Here is a 23,233-nt window from a genome sequence, read left to right on the forward strand (position 1 = left end):
CAGCACCTGCGTGGTATGCCAACGCTCGAAAGTGCATCGCCACACTAAGGCCCCGTTGGCGCCTTTCGCGGTGCCCGAGAGGCGGTTCGACCATGTTAACGTGGACCTGGTGGGGCCCCTGCTGCCCTCCCGCGGGTTCACCCACCTCCTCACAATGGTCGACAGAACCACCCGATGGCTGGAAGCCGTCCCACTGTCTTCAACGACGTCCGCCGATGTGGCTCGGGCGTTCATCAGCACTTGGGTCGCCCGGTTTGGCGCCCCATCTGACATTTCCTCCGACAGGGGGCCCCAGTTCACGTCGGAGCTCTGGAACGCTGTCGCCCAAGGCCTCGGGTTGAGACTCCAGGCTAACAGACTGTGCGAATGGTTTCATCGCTCCATGACGGCCGCGCTCCGGGCCAGCCTCCAGAACGACAGTTGGATCGACAGACTCCCGTGGGTCATGCTGGGACTCAGGACCGCCCCCAAGGAGGACCTCCAGTCCTCGTCCGCCGAGCTCGTCTACGGACAGCCGCTGCGGGTTCCCGGGGATTTCGTCCCCAACGCAACGGAACCTTGGTCCGCAGCCCGTCAGCGGTCCGACCTTCTGGACAACGCCAAGGTTTTCGCGCCGGTGCCCACGTCGCCGCACGGCCTCACGCAGGCCCACGTTCCGCTCGACCATCGTGCGGCGGAGTATGTTTTTGTCCACCACGACGCCCACCGGGGACCTCTTCAGCCACCCTACGATGGATCATTCCGCGTCCTGGAAACCGGGGACAAGACCTTCATAGTGGATGTCGGCGGTAAGCCGGACTGCATTTCCGTGGACCGTCTTAAGCCGGCCCACCTGGATCTGGATTGACCCGTTGAGTTGGCACAGCCCCTGAGGCAGGGCCGACCTCCGGTTTCTGCACCCTCAGTCCACCACCGAGCGCCCGAGGTCCCTCCGACGAACCCCCCGGTCCCCGCCCCGGAATTGAGGAGCCGTTCCGACCGTGTGATCCGGCCCCCCCAACGACTGACATTGCCAGTGCTAGTGAATTCTGGGGGGACGTATGTGGCGGAGACCACATAGGGACAATAACACAATTCACAATGTATAGCCAATGTTGTTATATGTACCTAAACACAATTCACTATGTATAGCCAATGTTGTTATATGTGCGTACTTGGTTGGGTTATCGGGGCAGTTTGCACATTCTCCCTGTGTCTGTGTGGGTTTTCTCCGGGTGCTCCGGTTTCCTCCCACAGTCCAAAGATGTGCGGGTTAGGTTGATTTGGCTATGATAAATTGACCCTTAGTGTTAGGGGGATTAAATGCGTGGGGTTATGGGGATAGGGTGGGATATGTGTCGGTGCAGGCTCGATGGGCCGAAATGGCCTCTATCTGCACTGTGGGGATTCTGTGTGTGATTCTGTGTGAACTGGCCTCCACCGCCCTCTGTGGCAGAGAATTCCACAGGTTCACCACTCTCTGGGTGAAGAAATTACTCCTCATTTCAGTCCTAAATGGCTTACCCCTTATCCTTAGACTATGACCCCTGGTTCTGGACTCCCCGGCCATCAGAAACATCCTTCCTGCATCTAGTCTGTCCAGGCCTGACAGAATTTTATAGGTTTCGATGAGATCCCCTCTCAATCTTCTAAACTCCAGTGAGTATAAGCCCAATCGACACAATCTCTCCTCATACGTCATTCCTGCCATCCCTGGTGAATCTTCGCTGCACTCCTTCCATGGCAAGAACGTCCTTCCTCAGGTAAGGCAACCAAAACTGCACACAATACTCAAGGTGTGATCTCACCAAGGCCCTGTACAACTGCAGCAAGACATCCTTGTTCTTGTACTCGAACCCTCTTGCTTACGAAGGCCAACATACCATTTGCCTTCTTAACCGCCTGCTGCACCTGCATGCTTACCTTCAGCAACTGGCGTACAAGAACACCCAGGTCTCTTTGCACTTCCCCTTCTCCCAATCTATTACCATTCAAATAATAATCTGCCTTCCTGTTTTTGCCACCAAAGTGGATAACCTCACATTTATCCACATTATAGTGCATTTGCCATGTTTCTGCCCAATCACCCAACCTGTCCAAATCGTGCTGGAGTTTCACGACATCCTCCTCACAGCATACCCTCCCCCCCAGCTTTGTGTCGTCTGCAAATTTGGAGATATTACATCCAATTCCCTCGTCCAGATCATTAATATATATTGTGAACAGCTGGGGTCCTAGGACCGATCCTTGCGGTACCCCACTAGTCACTGCCTGCCACTCGGAAAACGACCCGTTTATTCCAACTCTTTGCTTTCTGTCCGCCAACCAGTTCTCTATCCAAGTCAATACCTTGCCCCCAATCCCATGTGCCTTAATTTTGCACGCTAATTCCATGTTCAATTAGAGGGTGAGGAGGTTGTATCTCAAACAAGCGTGCTAAGCTTGAATAAAGGAGACTATGAAGGTATGAGAGCAGAATTGAGCAAAGTGGATTGGGAAAATAGATTAAAGGGTAAGACGATACATGATCAGTGGTGTACATTTAAGGAGTTATTTTACAACTTCCAAAAAAAGTATATTCCACTGAGAAGAAAAGGGTGTAAAAGAAAAGACAGCCATCCGTGGCTAAGTAAAGAAATTAAGGATAGTATTCGACTAAAAACAAGGGCATATAAGGTAGCCAAATCTAGTGGGAGGATAGAGGATTGGGAAAACTTTAAAAGACAGCAAAAAATAACAAAAAGATTGATTAGGAAAGGGAAGATAGATTATGAAAGTAAATTAGCAAAAAATATAAAAACAGATAGTAAGAGTTTTTATAGTTATATAAAAAGAAAAAGGGTGGCTAAAGTAAATGTTGGTCCCTTAGAGGACGAGACCGGGAAATTAATGGTGGGAAATATGGAGATGGCAAAGACACTGAATGAATATTTTGTATCAGTCTTTACAGTAGAGGACACCAAGAATATCCCAACACTGGACAAGCAGGGGGCTATAGTGGGGGAGGAGATAAACACGATCAACATCACTAAGGAAGTGGTACTCGGTAAAATAATGGGACTCAAGGTGGATAAATCGCCTGGACCTGATGGCTTACATCCAAGGGTCTTGAGGGAAGTGGCGGTAGGGATTGTGGATGCATTGGTAATAATCTTCCAAAACTCCCTGGACTCAGCAAAGGTCCCAGCAGACTGGAAAACTGCTAATGTAACACCCTTATTTAAAAAGGGCAGTAGACAGAAGGCTGGAAACTATAGACCAGTTAGCCTAACATCTGTGGTAGGTAAAATTTTGGAGTCCATTATTAAGGAGACAGTAACAGGACATTTGGATAATCATAGTTTAATAAGACAAAGTCAGCATGGTTTTATGAAGGGGAAGTCATGTTTGACAAATTTGCTGGAGTTCTTCGAGGAAGTAACATATAGGGTGGATAAAGGTGAACCAGTGGACGTAGTGTATTTAGACTTCCAAAAGGCATTTGACAAGGTGCCACACAAAAGATTATTGCTTAAGATAAAAAATCACGGGATTGGGGGTAATATTCTGGCATGGATAGAGGATTGGCTATCTAACAGAAGGCAGAGAGTTGGGATAAATGGTTCATTCTCAGACTGGCAATCAGTAAACCAGTGGTGTTCCGCAGGGGTCAGTGCTGGGTCCCCAACTCTTTACAATCTATATTAACGATTTGGAGGAGGGGACCGAGTGTAACATATCAAAGTTTGCAGATGATACTAAGATGGGAGGGAAAGTAGTGAGAGAGGAGGACATAAAAAACCTGCAAGGGGACATAGACAGGCTAAGTAAGTGGGCAGAGACTTGGCAGATGGAATACAATACTGGAAAGTGTGAGGTTATGCACTTTGGCAGGAAAAATCGTAGAGCAAGTTATTATCTTAATGGCAAGAAACTGGAAAGTACTGAAGTACAAAGGGATCTGGGGGTCCTGGTGCACGAAACTCAAAAGGTTAGTATGCAGGTGCAGCAAGTGATTAAGAAGGCCAATGGAATGTTGGCTTTCATTGCTAGGGGGATAGAATATAAAAATAGGGAGGTATTGCTTCAGTTGTACAAGGTATTGGTGAGACCGCACCTGGAATACTGCATACAGTTTTGGTGTCCATACTTAAGAAAAGACATACTTGCTCTCGAGTCAGTACAAAGAAGGTTCACTCGGTTAATCCCGGGGATGAGGGGATGGACATATGAGGAGAGGTTGAGTAGATTGGGACTCTACTCATTGGAGTTCAGAAGAATGAGAGGCGATCTTATTGAAACATATAAGATTGTGAAGGGGTTGGATCGGGTGGATGCGGGGAGGATGTTCCAGATGATGGGTGAAACTAGAACTAGGGGGCATAGTCTTAGAATAAGGGGCTGCTCTTTCAAAACTGAGATGAGGAGGAACTACTTCACTCAGAGGGTGGTAGGTCCATGGAATATGCTGCCCCAAAAAGCTGTCGAAGCTACATCATTACATAAATTTAAAACAGAAATAGACAGTTTCCTAGAAGAAAAGGGAATTAAGGGTTACGGGGAGCGGGCAGGAATTTGGACGTGAGTTTAGGTGCGGATAGGTCATGGCCCTGTGGGTAGCGGAGCAGGCCCAGGGGCCGTGTAGCCTGATCCTGCTCCTGTTTCGTGTGTCTAATTCTGTTAGATTCAGGAGATAGTCCTGTCATAGTGGATTGGCGGTTAGGATCAGATCAGCCATGATCTTATTGAATGGCGGAGCAGGCTCGAGGGGCCAATTGGCCTACTCCTGCTCCTATTTCTTATGTTCTTATGTTAATTTATGCGGGACCTTATCGAAAGCCTTCTGAAAGTCCAAATACACCACATCCACTGGTTCTCCCTTATCTATTTTACCAGTTACATCCTCAAAAAATTCCAGTAGATTAGTCAAGCATGATTTACCTTTTGTAAATCCATGTTGACTTTGTCCGATCCAGTCACTGCTTTCCAAGTGCTCTGCTATTACATCTTTTATAATGGACTCTAGTATTTTCCCCACGACCGATGTCAAGCTTACCGGTCTATAATTCCCCGCCTTTTCTCTACCACCTTTTTTGAATAGTGGGGTAACATTAGCTACCCGCCAATCCATGGGTACCGTTCCATAGCTTTTCTGCTAACCTAGGGGCATAAAGGCAAATTGTAGAGCCCCTACTGCCTACACAGGTGAGATCAGCAGAGCCTGGGATTTGAACTAAATTTCCTACATTACAACAGTGACTACACTTCAAAAGTACTTCATTGGCTGTAAAGTGCTTTGGGATGTCCTGAGGTGAAAGGCGCGATAGAAATGCAAGCCTTCCTTTTCTTTCTAAACATCATCTGATCAGTAAGGCGCAGTTACATATATTCCTTACCAACTGGACCATTGCAAGAGCCTGTGGTAGGAGAGTTTTAAACAACAGCATTTGTGCTTTTACATTATATAAGCAATGTGAAATTGCTGTGTAGTAAGTGTGCAAGATTTCCTGAATACAATAGGATGTAACTCAGGAAGTAACCTAGAACAGCTGAGTTGAGCGTTCATTTAACTTTCAAAAGCAACATGCCTGGAGAAATAAGAGCATAACTTCCTTCTTTGTAGAAAAGAAATGAGCAAACCAAAAAGAATTACTTATACCACTCTTAAAAGTGAATGCTTTGAACATTTTTGTTCAGTTCTAACCTTTTTAAAGGGTAATACCTTTGACATTTTTGGAGGGGAAATAATCATACAAAATGTAAATAAAGAAGGATAGCTCTAATTCAGAATCATCTTCAAAGATGAATAGTTTATATAGGTCATCTGGCATTCTGCTTGGCGATGGGTGAAAGATCCTTTCCTCAGGAGATTCAATGGGCTGGCCAGAAGTCATGATACAGCTGGTTGTGAAGGTGCTCCGTGGAAAGGGGGTGTGGGGGAGATTGGCTTTGTTCCATTTTGTCCCCTCAAGTTCTCTAACAGTAAGTGAGCTGAGAGTCAGTGCAACACCGTCTGTAGTTGAGCAATCACTAGGGGCCGCTGTGCGCACTCTGAGCCTGCAGCTCACACGTGATCCAAACCAGCGACTTCAGCAGCAGGCTTAACGTGACGTCACAAACACAGGCGGCGCTGTGCGGCCCTCCGCCCGCAAAGAATTGGACGGCTGCCATTGTATTTTCTTCGTATTCATTTTCCCCCAAAACCACAGACAAAATTCTCCTGAGGCTTTAATACAACGAACGTGAATTAAATTCAACCTTTCCCACCCTGTATTTTTTTTTAAATGGCGTCGGGAGGTACCCAGGAACATGAATACATCTCAACCGCCAAGTCTTCGCTTCCTGCAGCGAGCGGCAGTGGGGGAGGGCGGGTGGGCGTGGAAATCTGAATGACGTTTTAGCGATTGACGTGCAGGTTCTCCAATGAAAAGCGCGACTAACCGGCCTCAGCGTTCGGCTTCCGTCGAATGGGAGCGGGGGGGGGGAGGCGGGACTGGCGGTGGGCGGCGTCGTCAATCAGAGGATGCTGACCAATCGGAGTGGCGCAAGGGGGCAGTGCTGGCGGAGGGGGGGAATGCGCGATTCAGGGTGCGGGGCCGGCGCCGAGCGGCAGTGTGTTTCCGCTCCTGGTGCATGGTGGTCGAAGGGAGGAATTGTTGGAAAAAAAGAGGTTAGTAATTTTTTTTTACCCAGTATGCCCTATTTCTTTTACCCAGATCGGCCAAGGTTTTACTTGTGTGCGGGGGGGAAGTGTCGGTCAGGGAGAGCATCGACTTATTGGTAGTTTTGTAACCGATTGGAAGTTCGTTTCTTCTGGCAGATAATTAAGTCGCTTCCCTCTCTCTCTCTCTCTCTCTCTCTCTCGCTCGGCTCTTGTTTGGTGCTCGGTACATTTTCAAATTTGTCATACGTAACCACCAACCGCAAGGGCTGAGCTGAGCTCGTTCAGATCACACCTCCGCGGATGTTACTGTGGGCAACCGAGCCCTTTTATTTATTGATCTATCATCCTTGTATGTTTTTGTGACAGAAAGGATTATCTAGCTTTTGCTACCCGACCTTTACAACATCGTCAGTAAAGAGTTCAACTGTGAAACGGTTTATGTGCCTGTTAACGTTTCGCATCAATCGGGCTCTCCCTGGTAGAGTTAGGACTGCTAATGTTGGAAATCTGAAATAAAAGCAGAAAGTGCTAGTAATGTACAGGGGGTCCATCAACATCTGAAAAGAGTTGCTTTGGTGAAGGGTCTGAATCCGAAACGTTAGTCCTGTTTTTCAGATGCTGACTGATCAATTCCCAGCAATTTCTGTTTTCATGCTCTTGTATGTATTTTTTCAGGATTTCTATACTTTAGAGAAGTAACTCCCTTTTCCGTTTAAAAAAAAAACATTGAATGACAAATGTGTGGTTGGTGTTGCAATAAACTAGGTTTGTATTAAATCGGCCCTGATCACTTAACTTATGATTTATTAGTAACTATGATGGATTAAAAAAATGTAGGGTGAAGTCTTGGCTCTTTTACCAGAATTGGCCTGATACTGGGATCACTTAAATTGCATTCACCTTTATGTATTTTTCATTCAGTTGTCATCTTTATTAATAGACCCATAATACAATAGATAGTTACATAATATTGCCTTCAAGATCGCTATATTGTAGCAAAGGACTGCCCAAACTTTTTATCGTGTAGCATCTGTCTCGCAGTATACCTTTACAAATAAAAGAGCAAATTGAAGGACTAATATACATAAAAGCACTCACCAGAAGCTAAATACAGACCAAAGCATCTCCACCCTGCCAGCCTTGCTCTAAGTTACAAACTAACTTTAGGAGGATGAGATATATTGGTTGCAGAGACCATAGTTTAGAATCCTTCCTCTTGGTACTATCATTAAAGTTAAATGTATGGTGGCAGAATTTTTTTTTCTTACAGGGCATATAACTGGGTCTTCTGTACTGTGCTTTTATACGTTCAATTGGAAAGAGGAATTGAGACTTGACAACTCAGTTTTGTGCTATTTTCTAGTATCAAATGGACAAAGTGAGCCTATGTCCTAGATTCTTTGTATTATTTGCTGTAGGTCTACTATACTGTCACAGAAGTAGGAAATGCTGATCAATCAGTATCTATAAAGAGGGGAAAAAAGGGTTAACATTTTGCATATAACCCTGGCCTACTATACCTTTTATTAAAAAAAAATGTAGCAGGATCCACAGAACTGGTGAATTTTGCAGCCTAGGTTTTTTAATTGTTGTCTCCAATCTTAACGGGCTCTGCAATGTGATCATATATCTGTCATCAAATTTCATTTTTTTTTATTGACTTCGCAAATCATTTCTGTTGGTATATATGTTTTTGCATGATAATACGGTTTTTCTTTGGATTGCAGTGGTCTTGGCTGAACAAACAGCAGAAAGCTTACCAGTGCTCTGTCCTGGTAGGTTGTTTAGTTTTAGCTGGTTAAACTCCAGCAGTAACCATATGTACAGTTGTGAGGTCTGTAAACCATAACTGTGCCTAAGCTCTCTTGATTTTGGAAGTGAGTGTGCCCCTCTGGGGAGAGAGTGTACTTTGCACATCTGAAGATTTGTGAAGATTTCTTGGTAGCTTAGTTTCAGACTTTTAAATATGTTGTTGGATTTCCATGCATTTCAGATCTCTGGCCCATCGAAGAACAATAGCTGACATTTCTCCTGGATGTCAGGGTGGGGTACATACGATTGTATGCATCAGTAATTGCAGGCGATCCCCACATAGAAGAATTTGTAAACTACGATAACTCTTCATAAATACCAAAATTGCAGCAGGTGTGATATAGAATAATTGTATTACAGTACACAAATAGTATACATTCTAACAGTGTGTTCAGCGGATGTTTCCAAACCACCTCTGTCAACAAACCCCCCTCTCCCCGCCACCACCACCGCAGTTACATTTTCACAAAATACAGTCAAGTTGTTCAATATGTGATTCAGAATTGAAGTATTTTTTTCGAGCAACTGGTATTGGATTATAGTGCTTCGTCTACACGAGTAAGCAATGGTTCTATAATAAGAACATAAGCAATAGGAGCAGGAGTAGGCCATACGGCCCATCGAGTCTGCTCCGCCATTCAGTAAGATCATGGCTGAACTTCGACATCAAGTCCACTTTCCAGCCCTATCCCCATATCCCTTGATTCCCTTACTGTCCAAAATCTATCGATCTCGGTCTTGAATATACTCATCGACTGAGCAAACACAGCCCTCTGGGGATAGAGAATTCGAAAGATTCGCAACCCTCAGAGAAGAAATTTCTCCTCATCTCAGTCCTAAATGGCCGACCCCTTATCCTGAGACTATGCCCCCTAATTCTTAGAGGGTTGTGAATCTTTGGAATTGTGATCATAGTGTGTAACTTGAGGTTTAATTATCTAACATAAGCTCACTCTTGGAGCACCTTGCTCACGCAGTTATTACATTGTATTCTTTCAGTGGTAGGAAATTGAAGAGCTGCAGCCCCAGTTGTCATCGTATTTGTTGGCTCAGTGTGAAGTCAATGCCTTTTGCAGCCATTAACCTACAGGATATTTACCAAGCAACTAATGAACTCCCTCATGGAGGGGCAATCTTTATAGAGTACTGTAGTTTGTCTGGCACCAGGTGGGTCTTTAGTTTTAACTTTCTTTTGGAGGATGGTCCTGTAATTTTCTTCACTCTTCAAGCAGTTAATAATAATAACCTCGCTGGAGTATAGCGCCATGGTCAGCTGGTGGTACCTCACCTTAGTGGCCATTATTCTTGTGTAAGTTTTGGCTATTTGACTGCAAAGATGTCATAGCTGAATCTGATTTATTTTCCCTCCTTCTTGCTGGACTTCCACTTGTGTGCACTTACAATAGGATTGATGGATGGTGATTCAAAGTATTATCTGGACCAATTTTCCCCGCTGTAACCAAGAGTCTGCAGTACCCCACACCGGTCGCCTAACACAGTTCACTGAACCTGGACCTTCCTGGTCTGCATGGCTCAGCCACTCACTGGGCTTGATTTTCATCCTTTTTTTGAGGTTACAATATTATTGCTTTGGGTTGGATATAAAGGGCAGTATTAAATGCACCCATGATTCCCCACAAAACAAGTTCCTTCTGTTAGAAAGAGATGTGACATGGACACCAGGAGCTTCCCCACAGGGAGGGAACAGAGCCACCATTGCACTCAAGCTGGTCAGCCCCTATTGTTGGGAAAGGGGGTAACAAATAAATTGGATGTCAATAAGAATTAATCAGAACTGACCATTTAACTCTGTCCCCCACCAGGACGGCCTGAGGGCCCTCCACTTCTTCCTTGAACAGAGGCCCAACCAGTCCCCATCCACCACCACCCTCCTCCGCCTGGCTAAACTTGTTCTCACATTGAACAACATCTCCTTTGACTCCACTCACTTCTTCCAAATAAAAGTGTTGCTACGGGAACCTGTATGGGTCCTAGCTATGCCTGCCTTTTCGTGGGATATGTGGAACATTCTTTGTTCCAGTCCTACTCAGATCCCCTCCCTCACCTTTTTTTCCCAGTACATTGATGACAGTGTCATTGCCATTTCCTGCTCTCGCCTCGAACTGGAAAATCTCATCAACTTTGCTTGTAATTTCCACCCTTCCCTCGCCATCACGTGGTCCACCTCCAACTCTTCCCTTCCTCGACTTCTCTATCTCCATTTCTTGGGATAGGCTATCGATCAATATCCACTATAAGCCCACTAACTCCCACAGCTACCTTGACTACACTTCCTCCCACCCTGCTTCCTGTAGGAACTCTATTCCATTCTCCCAGTTTCTCTCTATCACATCTATTCTGATGATGCCACCTTCCATACCAGTGCTTCTGATATATCTTCCTTTTTCCTCAACTGAGGATTCCCCTTCACCGTGGTTGACACGGCCCTTGACCGTGTCCGTCCCATTTCCCGCACTTCTGCTCTCTCCCCTTCCCCTCCCTCCCAGAACCACGATAGGATTCCCCTTGTCCTCACCTTCCACCCCACCAGCCTTCACATTCAACGGATCATCCTCCACCATTTCCGCCACCTCCAGCGTGATACCACCATCAAACACATCTTCCCCTCCCCTTTCACCATTCCGAAGGGACCGTTGCCTCCCCGACACCCTGGTCCCTTCCTCAATCACCCTCAACACCCCTTTCCCTTCCCACAGTTCCTTCCTGTGCAAGCACAGGAGATGCAACACCTGCCCTTTAACCTCCTCCCTTCCCACAACCAGGGCCCCAAACACCCCTTCCAGGTGAAACAGCGATTTACTTGTACTTTCAATTTGGTATACTGTATTCGCTGCTCATGATGCGGTCTCCTCTACACTGGGGAGACCAAACGCAGATTGGGTGACCGCTTTGCAGAACACCTCCGTTCAGTCCGCAAGCGTGACCCGGGCTTCCGGGCCCCTGTCATTTTAATTCACCGCTCCACTCCCACTCTGACCTCTCTGTCCTCGGCCTCCTACACTGTTCCAATCGAGCTCGAGGAACAACACATCGTTCGTTTAGGCACTTTACAGCCTTCCAGACTCAACAGTAAGTTCAACAATTTCAGATCATAACCACTGTCCCCATTTTTTTGGACAGCAGCTTTTGATAATGATTCTGCTATTACCATTTACAGCTTCTCCAGACCCATCTTTTGTTTCTTTACTTGTCCCATTACCATCCCCTTTTGCCCCTTAATCTCTCCTGCCTTCTACTTTATCACAGGCGTTCCACCCTATCACAGACCTTCCCTTTGGTTCTTTCCTCCCCTCCCCCTTTCCCTGCCTCTGTACTTACTTAAAACTTGTTACATCTCTAACTTTTTCCAGTTCTGACGAAAGCTCATCGACCTGAAACATTGACTCTGTTTCTCTCTCCACAGATGCTGCCTCACCTGCTGAGTATTTCCAACATTTTCTGTTTTTATTTCAGATTTCCAGCATCTGCAGTATTTTGCTTTTGTATTTAACTCTTATCCATGCTTTCCTTTATCAAGACTCAATGTTTTAATCTCCCCATTGTCAATAGACTCTTGATCTTGCCTCTGTACAAATTCAAACTTATTCCAAGCTCTGCCCGTGTTCTGTCCCACAAGCTTGTCCTCGCTGGCTCCCATCTCCCAACACACCTAATTTAAAATCTTTGTCCTTAATTATAGATCTCTCCATGGTCAATGCCTCACAATACCTCTGCCACCTTTCTCAGCCCTATGTTCCAGCCTATACCTTACAGTTATCCAACTCTGAGCTCCCATGAATTCGTCCCTTTCCGTGTATATAAGGCAGCATTTGACTGACTATGCCTTCAAACCCTAGCAAAACTGAGATCAAAATCCAAAACCCTCCAATGAGTGGAGACATAACTGATATGTAAGAAAATGGTTGCCCAAGGGAAATAGAAACATAGAAGGTAGGAGCAGGAGTAGGCCATTCGGCCCTTCGAGCCTGCTCCGCCATTCAATGAGATCATGGCTGATCATCCAAATTCAGTACCCTGTACCTGCCTTCTCCCCATATCCCTTGATCCCTTTAGCCTTAAGAAATATATCCAACTCCTTCTTGAATATATTTAATGAACTGGCCTCCACCGCCCTCTGTGGCAGAGAATTTCACAGGTTTACCACTCTCTGGGTGAAGAAATTCTTCCTCATTTCAGTCCTAAATGGCTTACCCCTTATCCTTAGACTATGACCCCTGGTTCTGGACTCCCCGGCCATCGGAAACATCCTTCCTGCACCTAGTCTGTCCAGGCCTGACAGAATTTTATAGGTTTCGGTGAGGGATGAGATCCCCTCTCAATCTTCTAAACTCCAGTGAGTATAAGCCCAATCGACACAATCTCTCCTCATACGTCATTCCTGCCATCCCAGGTATCAGCCTGGTAAATCTTCGCTGCACTCCCTCCATGGCAAGAACGTCCTTCCTCAGATAAGGCAACCAAAACTGCACACAATACTCAAGGTGCGGTCTCACCAAGGCCCTGTACAACTGCAGCAAGACATCCTTGTTCCTGTACTTGAACCCTCTTGCTACGAAGGCCAACATGCCATTTGCCTTCTTAACCGCCTGCTGCACCTGCATGCTTACCTTCAGCGACTGGTGCACAAGAACACCCAGGTCTCTTTGCACTTCCCCTTCTCCCAATCTATTGCCATTCAAATAATAATCTGCCTTCCTGTTTTTGCCACCAAAGTGGATAACCTCACATTTATCCACATTATAGTGCATTTGCCATGTTTCTGCCCAATCACCCAACCTGTCCAAATCGTACTGGAGTTTCACGACATCCTCCTCACAGCATACCCTCCCACCCAGCTTTGTGTCGTCTGCAAATTTGGAGATATTACATCCAATTCCCTCGTCCAGATCATGAATATATATTGTGAACAGCTGGGGTCCTAGGACCGATCCTTGCGGTACCCCACTAGTCACTGCCTGCCACTCGGAAAACGACCCGTTTATTCCAACTCTCTGCTTTCTATCCGCCAACCAGTTCTCTATCCGCCAACCAGTTCTCTATCCAAGTCAATACCTTGCCCCCAATCCCATGTGCCTTAATTTTGCACGCTAATCTCTTATGCGGGACCTTATCGAAAGCCTTCTGAAAGTCCAAATACACCACATCCACTGGTTCTCCCTTATCTATTTTACCAGTTACATCCTCAAAAAATTCCAGTAGATTAGTCAAGCATGATTTACCTTTTGTAAATCCATGTTGACTTTGTCCGATCCTGTCGCTGCTTTGCAAGTGCTCTGCTATTACATCTTTTATAATGGACTCTAGCATTTTCCCCACTACTGATGTCAGGCTTACCGGTCTATAATTCCCCGCTTTTTCTCTACCACCTTTTTTGAATAGTGGGGTAACATTAGCCACCCTACAATCCATGGGTACTGTTCCAGAGTCTATCGAGTTCTGGAAGATGACCAGCAATGCATCTACTATTTCTAGGGCCACTTCCTTAAGTACCCTCGGATGTAGATTATCAGGCCCTGGGGATTTATCGGCCTTCAGTCCCATCAATTTTCCTAACACCATTTCCCTACGAATACTGATTTCTTTCAGTTCCACCCTTTCATCAGACCCTATATTCCCCGGCATCTCTGGGAGGTTATTTGTGTCCTCCTTTGTGAAGACCGAACCAAAATATGTATTTAGTTGGTCTGCCATTTCTTTGTTCCCCATTATAAATTCCCCTGATTCTGACTGCAAGGGACCTACGCTTGACTTTACCAATCTTTTTCTCTTCGCATACCTATAAAAGCTTTTACAGTCAGTTTTTATGTTCCCTGAAAGCTTACTCTCATATTCTATTTTCCCCTTCTTAATTAATCCCTTTGTCCTCCTTTGTTGAATCCTAAACTGCTCCCAATCCTCAGGATTATTGCTTTTTCTGGCCAATTTATATGTCCTCTCCTTGGATCTTATGCTATCCCTAATTTCCCTTGTTAGCCACGGTTGAGTCACCTTTTTTGTTTTATTTTTATGCCAAACTGGGATGAACAAATTCTGTAGTTCATCCATTCGGTCTTTGAATGTTTGCCATTGCCTATCCACCGTCAACCCTTTGAGTGACATTCCCCAATCAATCCTACCCAACTCGCTCCTCAGACCATCATAGTTTCCTTTATTTAAATTTAGGACCCTAGTCTCTGAGTCAACTACTTCGAATTCTTCATTAAGATGGAGAATGATCATATTATGATCGCTCCGACCCAAGGGGCCTCGTACAACAAGATTGCTAATTAATCCTTTCTCGTTACATAATACCCAGTCTAAGATGGCCTGTTCTCTGGTTGGTTCCTCGACATATTGGTCCAGGAAAGCATCCCGTAAACACTCCAGGAATTCCTCCTCCACAGTATTGTTACTAATTTGGTTAGCCCAATCTATATGTAGATTAAAGTCACCCATGATGACTGACGTGCCCTTATTGCACGCTTCTTTAATTTCCCTTTTAATGCCATCCCCAACCTCCGCCTTACTGTTTGGAGGTCTATATACCACTCCCACTAACGTTTTCTGCCCCTTAGTATTTCTCAATTCTACCCATACAGATTCCACATCATCAGAGCTAATATCCTTCCTTACAATTGTGTTAATCCCTTCTTTAACCAGTAATGCTACCCCACCTCCCTTTCCTTTTTGCCTATCCTTCCTGAATATCGAATACCCCTGGATGTTGAGTTCCAAGCCTTGGCCATCCTTGAGCCACGTTTCCGTAATCCCAACCAAATCATATTCGTTTACCTCTATTTGCGCAGCCAATTCATCCACCTTATTACGAATGCTCCTCGCATTAAGACACACAGCCTTCAGGCTTGTTTTTTTAACGCTCTTAGAATTATTATTTACTGTGGCCACGTTTGATTTAAACCGTTGATTTCTCTGATTGCCACTTTTGTTTTTCTCCTTCCTATCTTTTGCTTTTATCCTTGTTTCCCTTTCCTCTGTCTCCCTGCTCAGGTTCCCAACCCCCTGCCATTTTAGTTTAAACCCTCCCCCACAGCACTAGCAAACACTCCCTCTAGGACATCGGTTCCAGCCCTGCCCAGGTGCAAACCGTCCGGTTTGAACTGGTCCCACCTCCCCCAGAACCGGTTCCAATGTCCCAGGAACTTGAATCCCTCCCCCTTGCACCATTCCTCTAGCCACGTATTCATCTGAAATATCCTTCTGTTTCTACTCTGACTAGCACGTGGCACTGGTAGCAATCCTGAGATTACTACCTTTGAGGTACTATTTTTTAATTTACCTCCTAACTCCCTATATTCCGCTTTTAGGACCTCATCCCACTTTTTACCTATATCATTGGTGCCTATATGCACCACGACAACTGGCTGTTCACCCTCCCCTTCGAAGATGTTCTGCAGCCGCTCTGAGACATCCTTGACCCTTGCACCAGGGAGGGAACACACCATCCTGGAGTCTCGTTTGCGGCCGCAGAAACGCATATCTATTCCCCTTACAATAGAATCCCCTATTATTATAGCTCTACCCCTCTTTTTCCTCCCGTACTGTGCAGCAGAGCCACCCCTGGTGCGAGGAAGTTGGCTGCTGCTGCTTTCCTCTGATAAGCCATCCCCCCCCCCAACAGCACTCAAAATGGTGTATCTGTTTGAGAGGGGGATGTCCACAGGGGACCCCTGCACTACCTGCCTGCGCCTAGTACTCTGCCTGTTGGTCACCCAGTCCCTTTCTTCCTGTCCAACCTCTACCTGCGGTATGTTCAACTCCGTAAACGTGCTATTCACGATGTCCCGAGCATCGCGAACGCTCCAGTATGCATCCAATCGCAGCTCCAGTGCCGCAATGCGGTCTGTCAGTAGCTGCAGCTGGATGCACTTCCTGCACATGTAGTTGTCAGGGACACAGGAAGTGTCCCTGAGTTCCCACATATCGCAGGAGGAGCATACCACGTGGCTGGGCTGTCCTGCCATGTCTTACCCTTTAATTAATGATTGCAGCCCCAGGACATTGCTGCAAGTGTTGCTTAGGGCAACATTTTCAATCCAGCCATCTTCAATTGCTTCAGCAATGCCCTTTTCTCTGTCATAAAGTCAGGAGTGGGGCATTTCGCTGACCATTTCACAGTGTTAAATTCCATTCACAATTCATCTGGTAGTGAAGCAGCCTATGCCAGTCTACAGCAAGACCTGGCCAACATTTAAGCTTGGGCTGGCAAGTGGCAGGTAACATTTGTGCCATTTAAGTGCCAGGCAGTAACCTGCTCCAACAAGAAAAAGCCCAACAATCTCTCCCTGACCTTCAATGATCCCGCCAACAACGACTTGGGGCGTGGGGTCACCATTGACTATAAGTTTAACTAGACCAACCATCCCAATACTGGTTATAAGAGCAGGGCAGAAGCTTGGGTGCTTTGTGATGAGTGACCAACCCTCCTGACCCTTTAAAGCCTCTCCACCATCTACAAGGCTTAAGTGCTGAGTTTGATGGCATATTCACCACTTGCTTGGATTGGTGACAGCAGTGTTCTGGATTGGCACCCCTGCCGCTGCACTGACTATCCACCATCAGCACACTGTTCTTATAGTATGTACCATCTAGAGGATGCATCGCAGCAATTCACCAAGCTCATTTCGACAGCACCTTCCAGTCTACTGTGATCTCTATCACTGGGAAGGACAGGAGCAGCAATGTCATGGGAACATCATCACCCCCAAGTTCTCCTAGTCACAGTATTCAGACTCGTACACATATCATTGTTCCTTCATTGTTTCTGTATGAAAATCATGGAATTCCCAGCACAGGTTCACCAGGATGATGCCAGGGAGGGGAAATTATTATAGTTATGAAGGAAGATTTGAGATACTGGGATTATTTCCATTGGAGCAGAGAAAACTGACATTTAATAAAGGGTTATTAAAATTAGGAAGGGTTTTGATAGTGAACAGGGAAAGACTGTTATTGACTCTCCAACTAGAGGAAACAACCAACTTACCGGTCACTGAGAATGAGGAGAGAGGTTCGGAGAACATTCTTGACAGTAAGTTCTTAGAGCATGGAATGCTTTGTCACAGGGAGCAGTTGAAGCAGAGATTATTGTATACTTTAAGGCAGAGTAGATAAATGTGAAGTAGAGGAAGATGTAGGGTTAAGGGGAGAGAATAGGGCATTGGAGTTGGCAGACATGAACGGTTGGATGGTCTCCTTATGTGCTATAAACATTGATTGTTCATCTTCCCCCTTAAAAAACAATGGTTATTGGGATGTGGGTGACATTGGGAAGGCCACTTTATTACCATTTCTTAGTGGCTCTGAGAAGGTGATGGTGGGCTTTCTCCTTGAACCGCCGCAGTCCTTGTGACGATGACGTTCCCACAATTGTGTTAAGTATGGAAGGAGCGGCATTATGAATCTAGTCAGGATGGCGTGAGACTTGGAGGTGGCAGGGTTCCCATGACATTGCTGTTTTTGACTTACTCTGTGGTAGTGGTCGCAGGAGAGGAAGATGCTGTAGAAATCACATTGGTAACTTGCTACAGTGCATCCTATAGATAGTACATAATGCAGCCACAGTGCAGGGAGTGGATACTGAGTTCAGTAGCAGGGACGCTGATCAATCAAACTACTCTGTCTTGGATGGTATTGAGCTTCTTAAGTGGTGCTGTGGTTGCGCCCATCCAGGTAAATGGTGAGTATTCCATTACACCCTTGACTTGTATATGGTGGGGAAGCTTGAGAAGTCTGGAGATTATCCACTTGCCATAGACTATCCACCCTCTGCCCTGCTCTTGTAGCCACGGTGTTGATATGGCTGGTCCAGTTAAGCTTCTGGTCAAAGCTGACACCCAAGATATTGATGTTGGGGGACTTGGCAGTGGTGGTGCCATTGGAGATCAAGGAGAGATGGCTCGGCTTCGTCTTGTTGAGATGGTCATTACCTGGCACTTATGTGGGGAAGTACCTGGCCCACACTTCACCATGATATCGTGTCTGAAATCGGGATCGTGTATAGGAGAAATCGTTTTTGCAAACTGTTGCTGTTCTGGTGGATATTTATTCAATGGACTTGCGGTTCCTGTTAGAAACTGAAGTACATTTTAAAATTGTTTTTGAAATACCATGAGGTGTGAAATTAATAAGAATGTCTGTACGGTTATAAAAACAATAATTACATTTTCAATGTAGTTTAATTTAAAAATGCTCCAAGCTGAATAAAAACAGTTGAGAAAAGCGCAGGTGTTCCTGGAACAGGAACCAATTATAATTTGTGACTCAGGTGCACCCATATACACAAACAGAAGAGCTTTTAAAAGACCAGCTGGATTATTGTCTTCTTGGGTCGCAGTCAGAGCACCTCCCAACTACATTACATTTGATGGTGTTCTTTGGGATGTAACATTAACACTTAACCTGGTGAAGTAAGAGGCACAGTTTTAGTTTGTATGCTAAATGCCATGTCAAGCATTTTTAAGAGTTAAAGCGAATAATGAGGACAGGTAATGATGATGATCCTTTTCTGGCTTGTTTCTGACAGTGCTATGAACCCACAATTAGAAGTGGCAATAGGTTTCCCATTAAGGAGTACATTTTCAGCATACGTTAAACACACCTTTCTGTTAAGGTGTTGCTGAATTTTTTTTATTCATTCCTGGGATGTGGGCATTTATTGCCCATTCCTAATTGCCCTTGAGAAGGTGAATTGCTGAATTGTCTGCAAATTAATAGCACTATCACTGTTGCCATGTCTGTATGCAAGAAAAACCTAAGAAGTTGTATTAGATTTTACATTTTGTGAATTTTGCATGGTATAAATTCAGCCTTACTCTATTTTGTGTGCTTTTGGAGAGGGTACTGTGAGTTAAATGTAGTTACAACAATTTTGCTGTTTCTTGATTGTTGCTCTGTGAAGTTGCGTACAAACTTAACAGTGATATTGGAATCTATTAAAAGGTCAATATTGAGCTGAAATAGTGAGGTAACCGTGCCACTTTGTAAATCATTAATGCGATCGCACATAGAATACTGTGTACAGTTTTGGTTTCCACAGTACATATTGCAGCTGTTGATAGGGTACTGTAGAGAGCAACCAAACTGATAGAGGGATTGGATTATGAGAGGCAATTATGTAAATTAGCCATGTACTCACTGGAAAAGAGAAAGTTGAAAGGTGATTATGATTGCTCTTTTTAGGATTCTAAAGAGACTAGATAATGTAGACCATGACAAGCTGTTTCACCTTGTCCAGAACAGTACAACCAGAGGACATGGTCTGCACTTGAAGGGAGGAGGAGGGGTGGGGGCGGTAAATTCAAAACGAATCTGCAGAAACATTATTTCAGTGAGCGAGTGTTAAATCTATGGAACAGGCTGTCCAGGGAGGCGGTGGAAGCAGATAGTGTTGATTCATTCAAATGTACATCAGATAGATTTCTTTCAGAAAATAATATTTTGGGGTACAGTATATGAGTCATTTGAGACATGGCATACAGTAAGTGTCGCATGCTTGGGAGGAGAAAGGTGACATTGGATCCATGGTTCCCAAAGCTTTCCACCAATGGGGCTTTCCCCACCTCATGTCTGGGTTTGTTGTAGACTAATAAATAGAGATTGATTAGTTATCAACACCATTAGCGTTATATCATGCGACTACCTGGATGGTAGAAGGCGAACAAGATTGACTGTGGTAATTTTTGTCTAGCAATTCTTTATGTGATAATTGATTTGTACTAATAGTACATAGAATAAGTAAAACCCATAAACACACTGCTGAATTGGTTAAGAGAGAAAGAAAAAAGAGATAGAAAGGAAAAGGAAAACATTTTTGTAAAATGTGACATTTAAAAAAATTAGAACCTGAAGCTGAAATGAGACTGCACACTTGTAATAGTTAATTTTCAGTGCCAGGGGGATTGATTGGCAGTAATTAACACTTCTCATTAAAAGGGTACTTAGACGGGAATGGACAAGACTTAATTTTCTGTGGTGAGTTTAGTTTGTAGCTACCACGCAAATACAGCAACTTCATGCCATTCAATGCATTTCAGTGGTGAGTTAGACAGCGACATGCCATTTTTGCGAAGCTAATGGCAGAGCGGCGCAACTAGGAAAATCAACTTTTGGATATTTGAGTTTAAACGCGCAGCAGCCCCTCGCCTGAAGTTGCTGTACCATTTACGCATAAAAAACGGTGAGCACCATTAGCCTCAGTGTTATTTTGACCGCAGAATCTGGGTCGTTATGTCTTCAATAAAGACTTTCACCTCTTCCGCTCTTTTCTCCTCAAAGGCCTAAGGAAGATGGTGGATTGCAGATGCCATGTTTTTAGACAACTACTAATTCATATTTCAACCAGCTGTCACAAATCATATGACCACAGTCCAGTGGCTTCCATTTTTTTTTACCTCACTTGCCTGTTTTCCACTCCATGCAATAGGAAACTCAAGAATTGGGGCTTGAACCTGCATCTCTCTATCATGCTTTGTATTGATTTTCTGATTTGCAGTGTTGCTCTAAATTCAGGTAGTTTTAACATAGACTTTTAGGCAGGGACCACTGGGCTGGAAACAGGAATGGGATCCCTGGCTAATTTATTTTCCCCCTTTCCTTACTCAGGGAAGCTATGGTCAAACATTGTACTGAAATGGCCCTTATCACAGTCACAAATGACATCCTATGTGACTGTGACTGTGGTAAACTATTCCTTCTCGTCCTTCTCAACCTGTCTGCAGCCTTTGACACGGTTGATTACAACATCCTCCTCCAACGTCTCCTCTCTGTCGTCCAGCTGGGTGGGACTGCACTCACCTGGTTCCATTCTTATTTATCCAGTCGTAGCCAGAGAGTCACCTGCAATGGCTTCTCCTGCACCATTACCGCTAGAGTCCCCCAAGGATTTATCCTTGGCTCCCTTCTATTTCTCCTCTACATGTTGCCCCTCAGCAACATCATCCAAAAACACAACCACAGGTTACACGTGTACGCTGACGACACCCAGCTCTACCTCACCATCACCTCTCTTGACCCCTCCACTGTCTCTGATCTGTCACACTGTTTGTCCGACATCCAGTACTGGTTGAACAGAAATTTTCTCCAACGAAATATTGGGAAGACCAAAGCTATTTTCTTTGGTCCCTGCCACAAACTCCGTCCCTCCATCCCTCTCCCTGGCAACTATCTGACCATTCTGATCTCCTTATCTAAGGAAGGATATACTTGCCTTGGAGGCAGTGCAACGAAGGTTCACTAGATTGATTCCTGTGATGAGAGGGCTGTCTTATGATGAGAGATTGTGTAGAATGGGCCTATACTCTCTGGAGTTTAGAAGAATGAGAGGTAATCTCATTGAAACATACAAGATCCTGAAGGGGATTGACAGGGTAGATGCTGAGAGGTTGTTTCCCCTGGCTGGAGTGTCTAGAACTAGGGGGCAGAATCTCAGGATAAGGGGTAGACCATTTAAGACTGAGATGAGGAGGAATTTCTTCACTCGGGGTTGTGAAGCATTGGAATTCTCTACCCCAGAGGGCTGTGCATGCGGAGTCTTTGAGTATATTCAAAGCTGAGATAGATAGATTTTTGGACTCTAGGGGAATCAAGGGATATGGAGATCAGGCGGGAAAGTGGAGTTGAGGTCAATGAGCAGCCATGATATAATTGAATGGCGGAGCAGGCTCGAGGGGCCGAATGGCCTACTCCTGCTCTTACTTCTTATGTTTGCAACCTTGGTGTTGTATTTGACCCCGGGATGAGCTTCCGACCACATACCCGCTTCATCACCAAGACTGCCTACTTCCACTTCCGTAACATCACCCTACTCTGCCCCTGCCTCAGCCCATCTGCTGCTGAAACCCTCATCCATGCCTTTGTTACCTCTAGACTCGACTATCCCAACGCACTCCTGGCCGGCCTCCCATCTTTCACCCTCCCTAAACTTGAGCTGATCCAAAACTCTGCTGCCCATATCGTAACTCGCATCAAATCCCGTTCACCCATTACCCCTGTGCTCGCTGACCTACATTGGCTCCTGGTCCGGCAACGCCTCAATTGAAAAATTTTCATCCTTGTTTTCAAATCCCTCCATGGCCTTGCCCCGCCCCATCTCTGTAACCTTCCCCAGCCCTACAGCCCTCCGAGATCTCTGCGCACCTCCAGTTCTGGCCTCTTGCGCATCCCTGATTTTAATTGCTCCACCATTGGTGGCCGTGCCTTCAGCTGCCTAGGCCCTAAGCTTTGGAATTCCCTCCCTAAACCTCCCCGCCTCTCTATCTCTCTCTCTCTCTCCTCCTTTAAGACGCTCCTTAAAATCTACCTCTTTGATCATCTGTCCTAATATCTCCTTATGTGGTTCGGGGTCAAAATTTGTTTAATGATGCTCCTGTGAAGCTCTCTGGGATGTTTTACTACGTTAAAGGCGCTATATAAATGCAAGTTGTTTTTGAGATCAGCAAACTCAGCACAGATGGATTGAGCCTAGGAATGTTCATGGTTTGCAAGGGTCCGCAACACACCACAAACGCAGAGATGTACTAGCTGAGCAACGACCATGAATTGAACCTGGGAATTTTATAGACTTTATCGCTCAGCACCACACAATGCACTGTATTTACTGCTGAACCATTCTTGATTTTTCATTCTAATTTCTGAATAAAGTCATTGTCATTGCACAAGAAGGTGATGGAGTTGCCCTGGTGAGGAATGTTGCTTGCTTTAAGTTTTCTGACATCGTCGCTGGGTTTACGACTGTCGAAAGGAGCTTGCAAGGTTTAGGAGGAGTACAGCAATCTGTCCTCC

The 23,233-nt window shown here is 45.3% G+C and overlaps 1 protein-coding gene across 2 annotated transcripts in view; it reads left to right on the top strand.

Annotated features, from left to right (window-relative positions):
• The first annotated feature begins 6,534 nt into the window (after positions 1–6,534).
• znf143b (zinc finger protein 143b) overlaps positions 6,535–23,233 on the top strand; it is a 103,259-nt gene continuing 86,560 nt past the window's right edge. For both annotated transcript variants that reach the window (XM_086007978.1, XM_086007979.1), the window contains exon 1: positions 6,535–6,628. In XM_086007978.1, coding sequence (XP_085864104.1) covers positions 6,592–6,628 — 37 coding nt within the window. In that variant the 5' untranslated portion in view covers positions 6,535–6,591. The remainder of the gene's footprint in view (positions 6,629–23,233) is intronic.

The sequence above is a fragment of the Somniosus microcephalus genome, chromosome 15, assembly GCF_052327205.1.
Source record: "Somniosus microcephalus isolate GS21.2 chromosome 15, FLI_Smic_1.0, whole genome shotgun sequence".
In the NCBI taxonomy this organism is placed as follows: domain Eukaryota; kingdom Metazoa; phylum Chordata; class Chondrichthyes; order Squaliformes; family Somniosidae; genus Somniosus; species Somniosus microcephalus.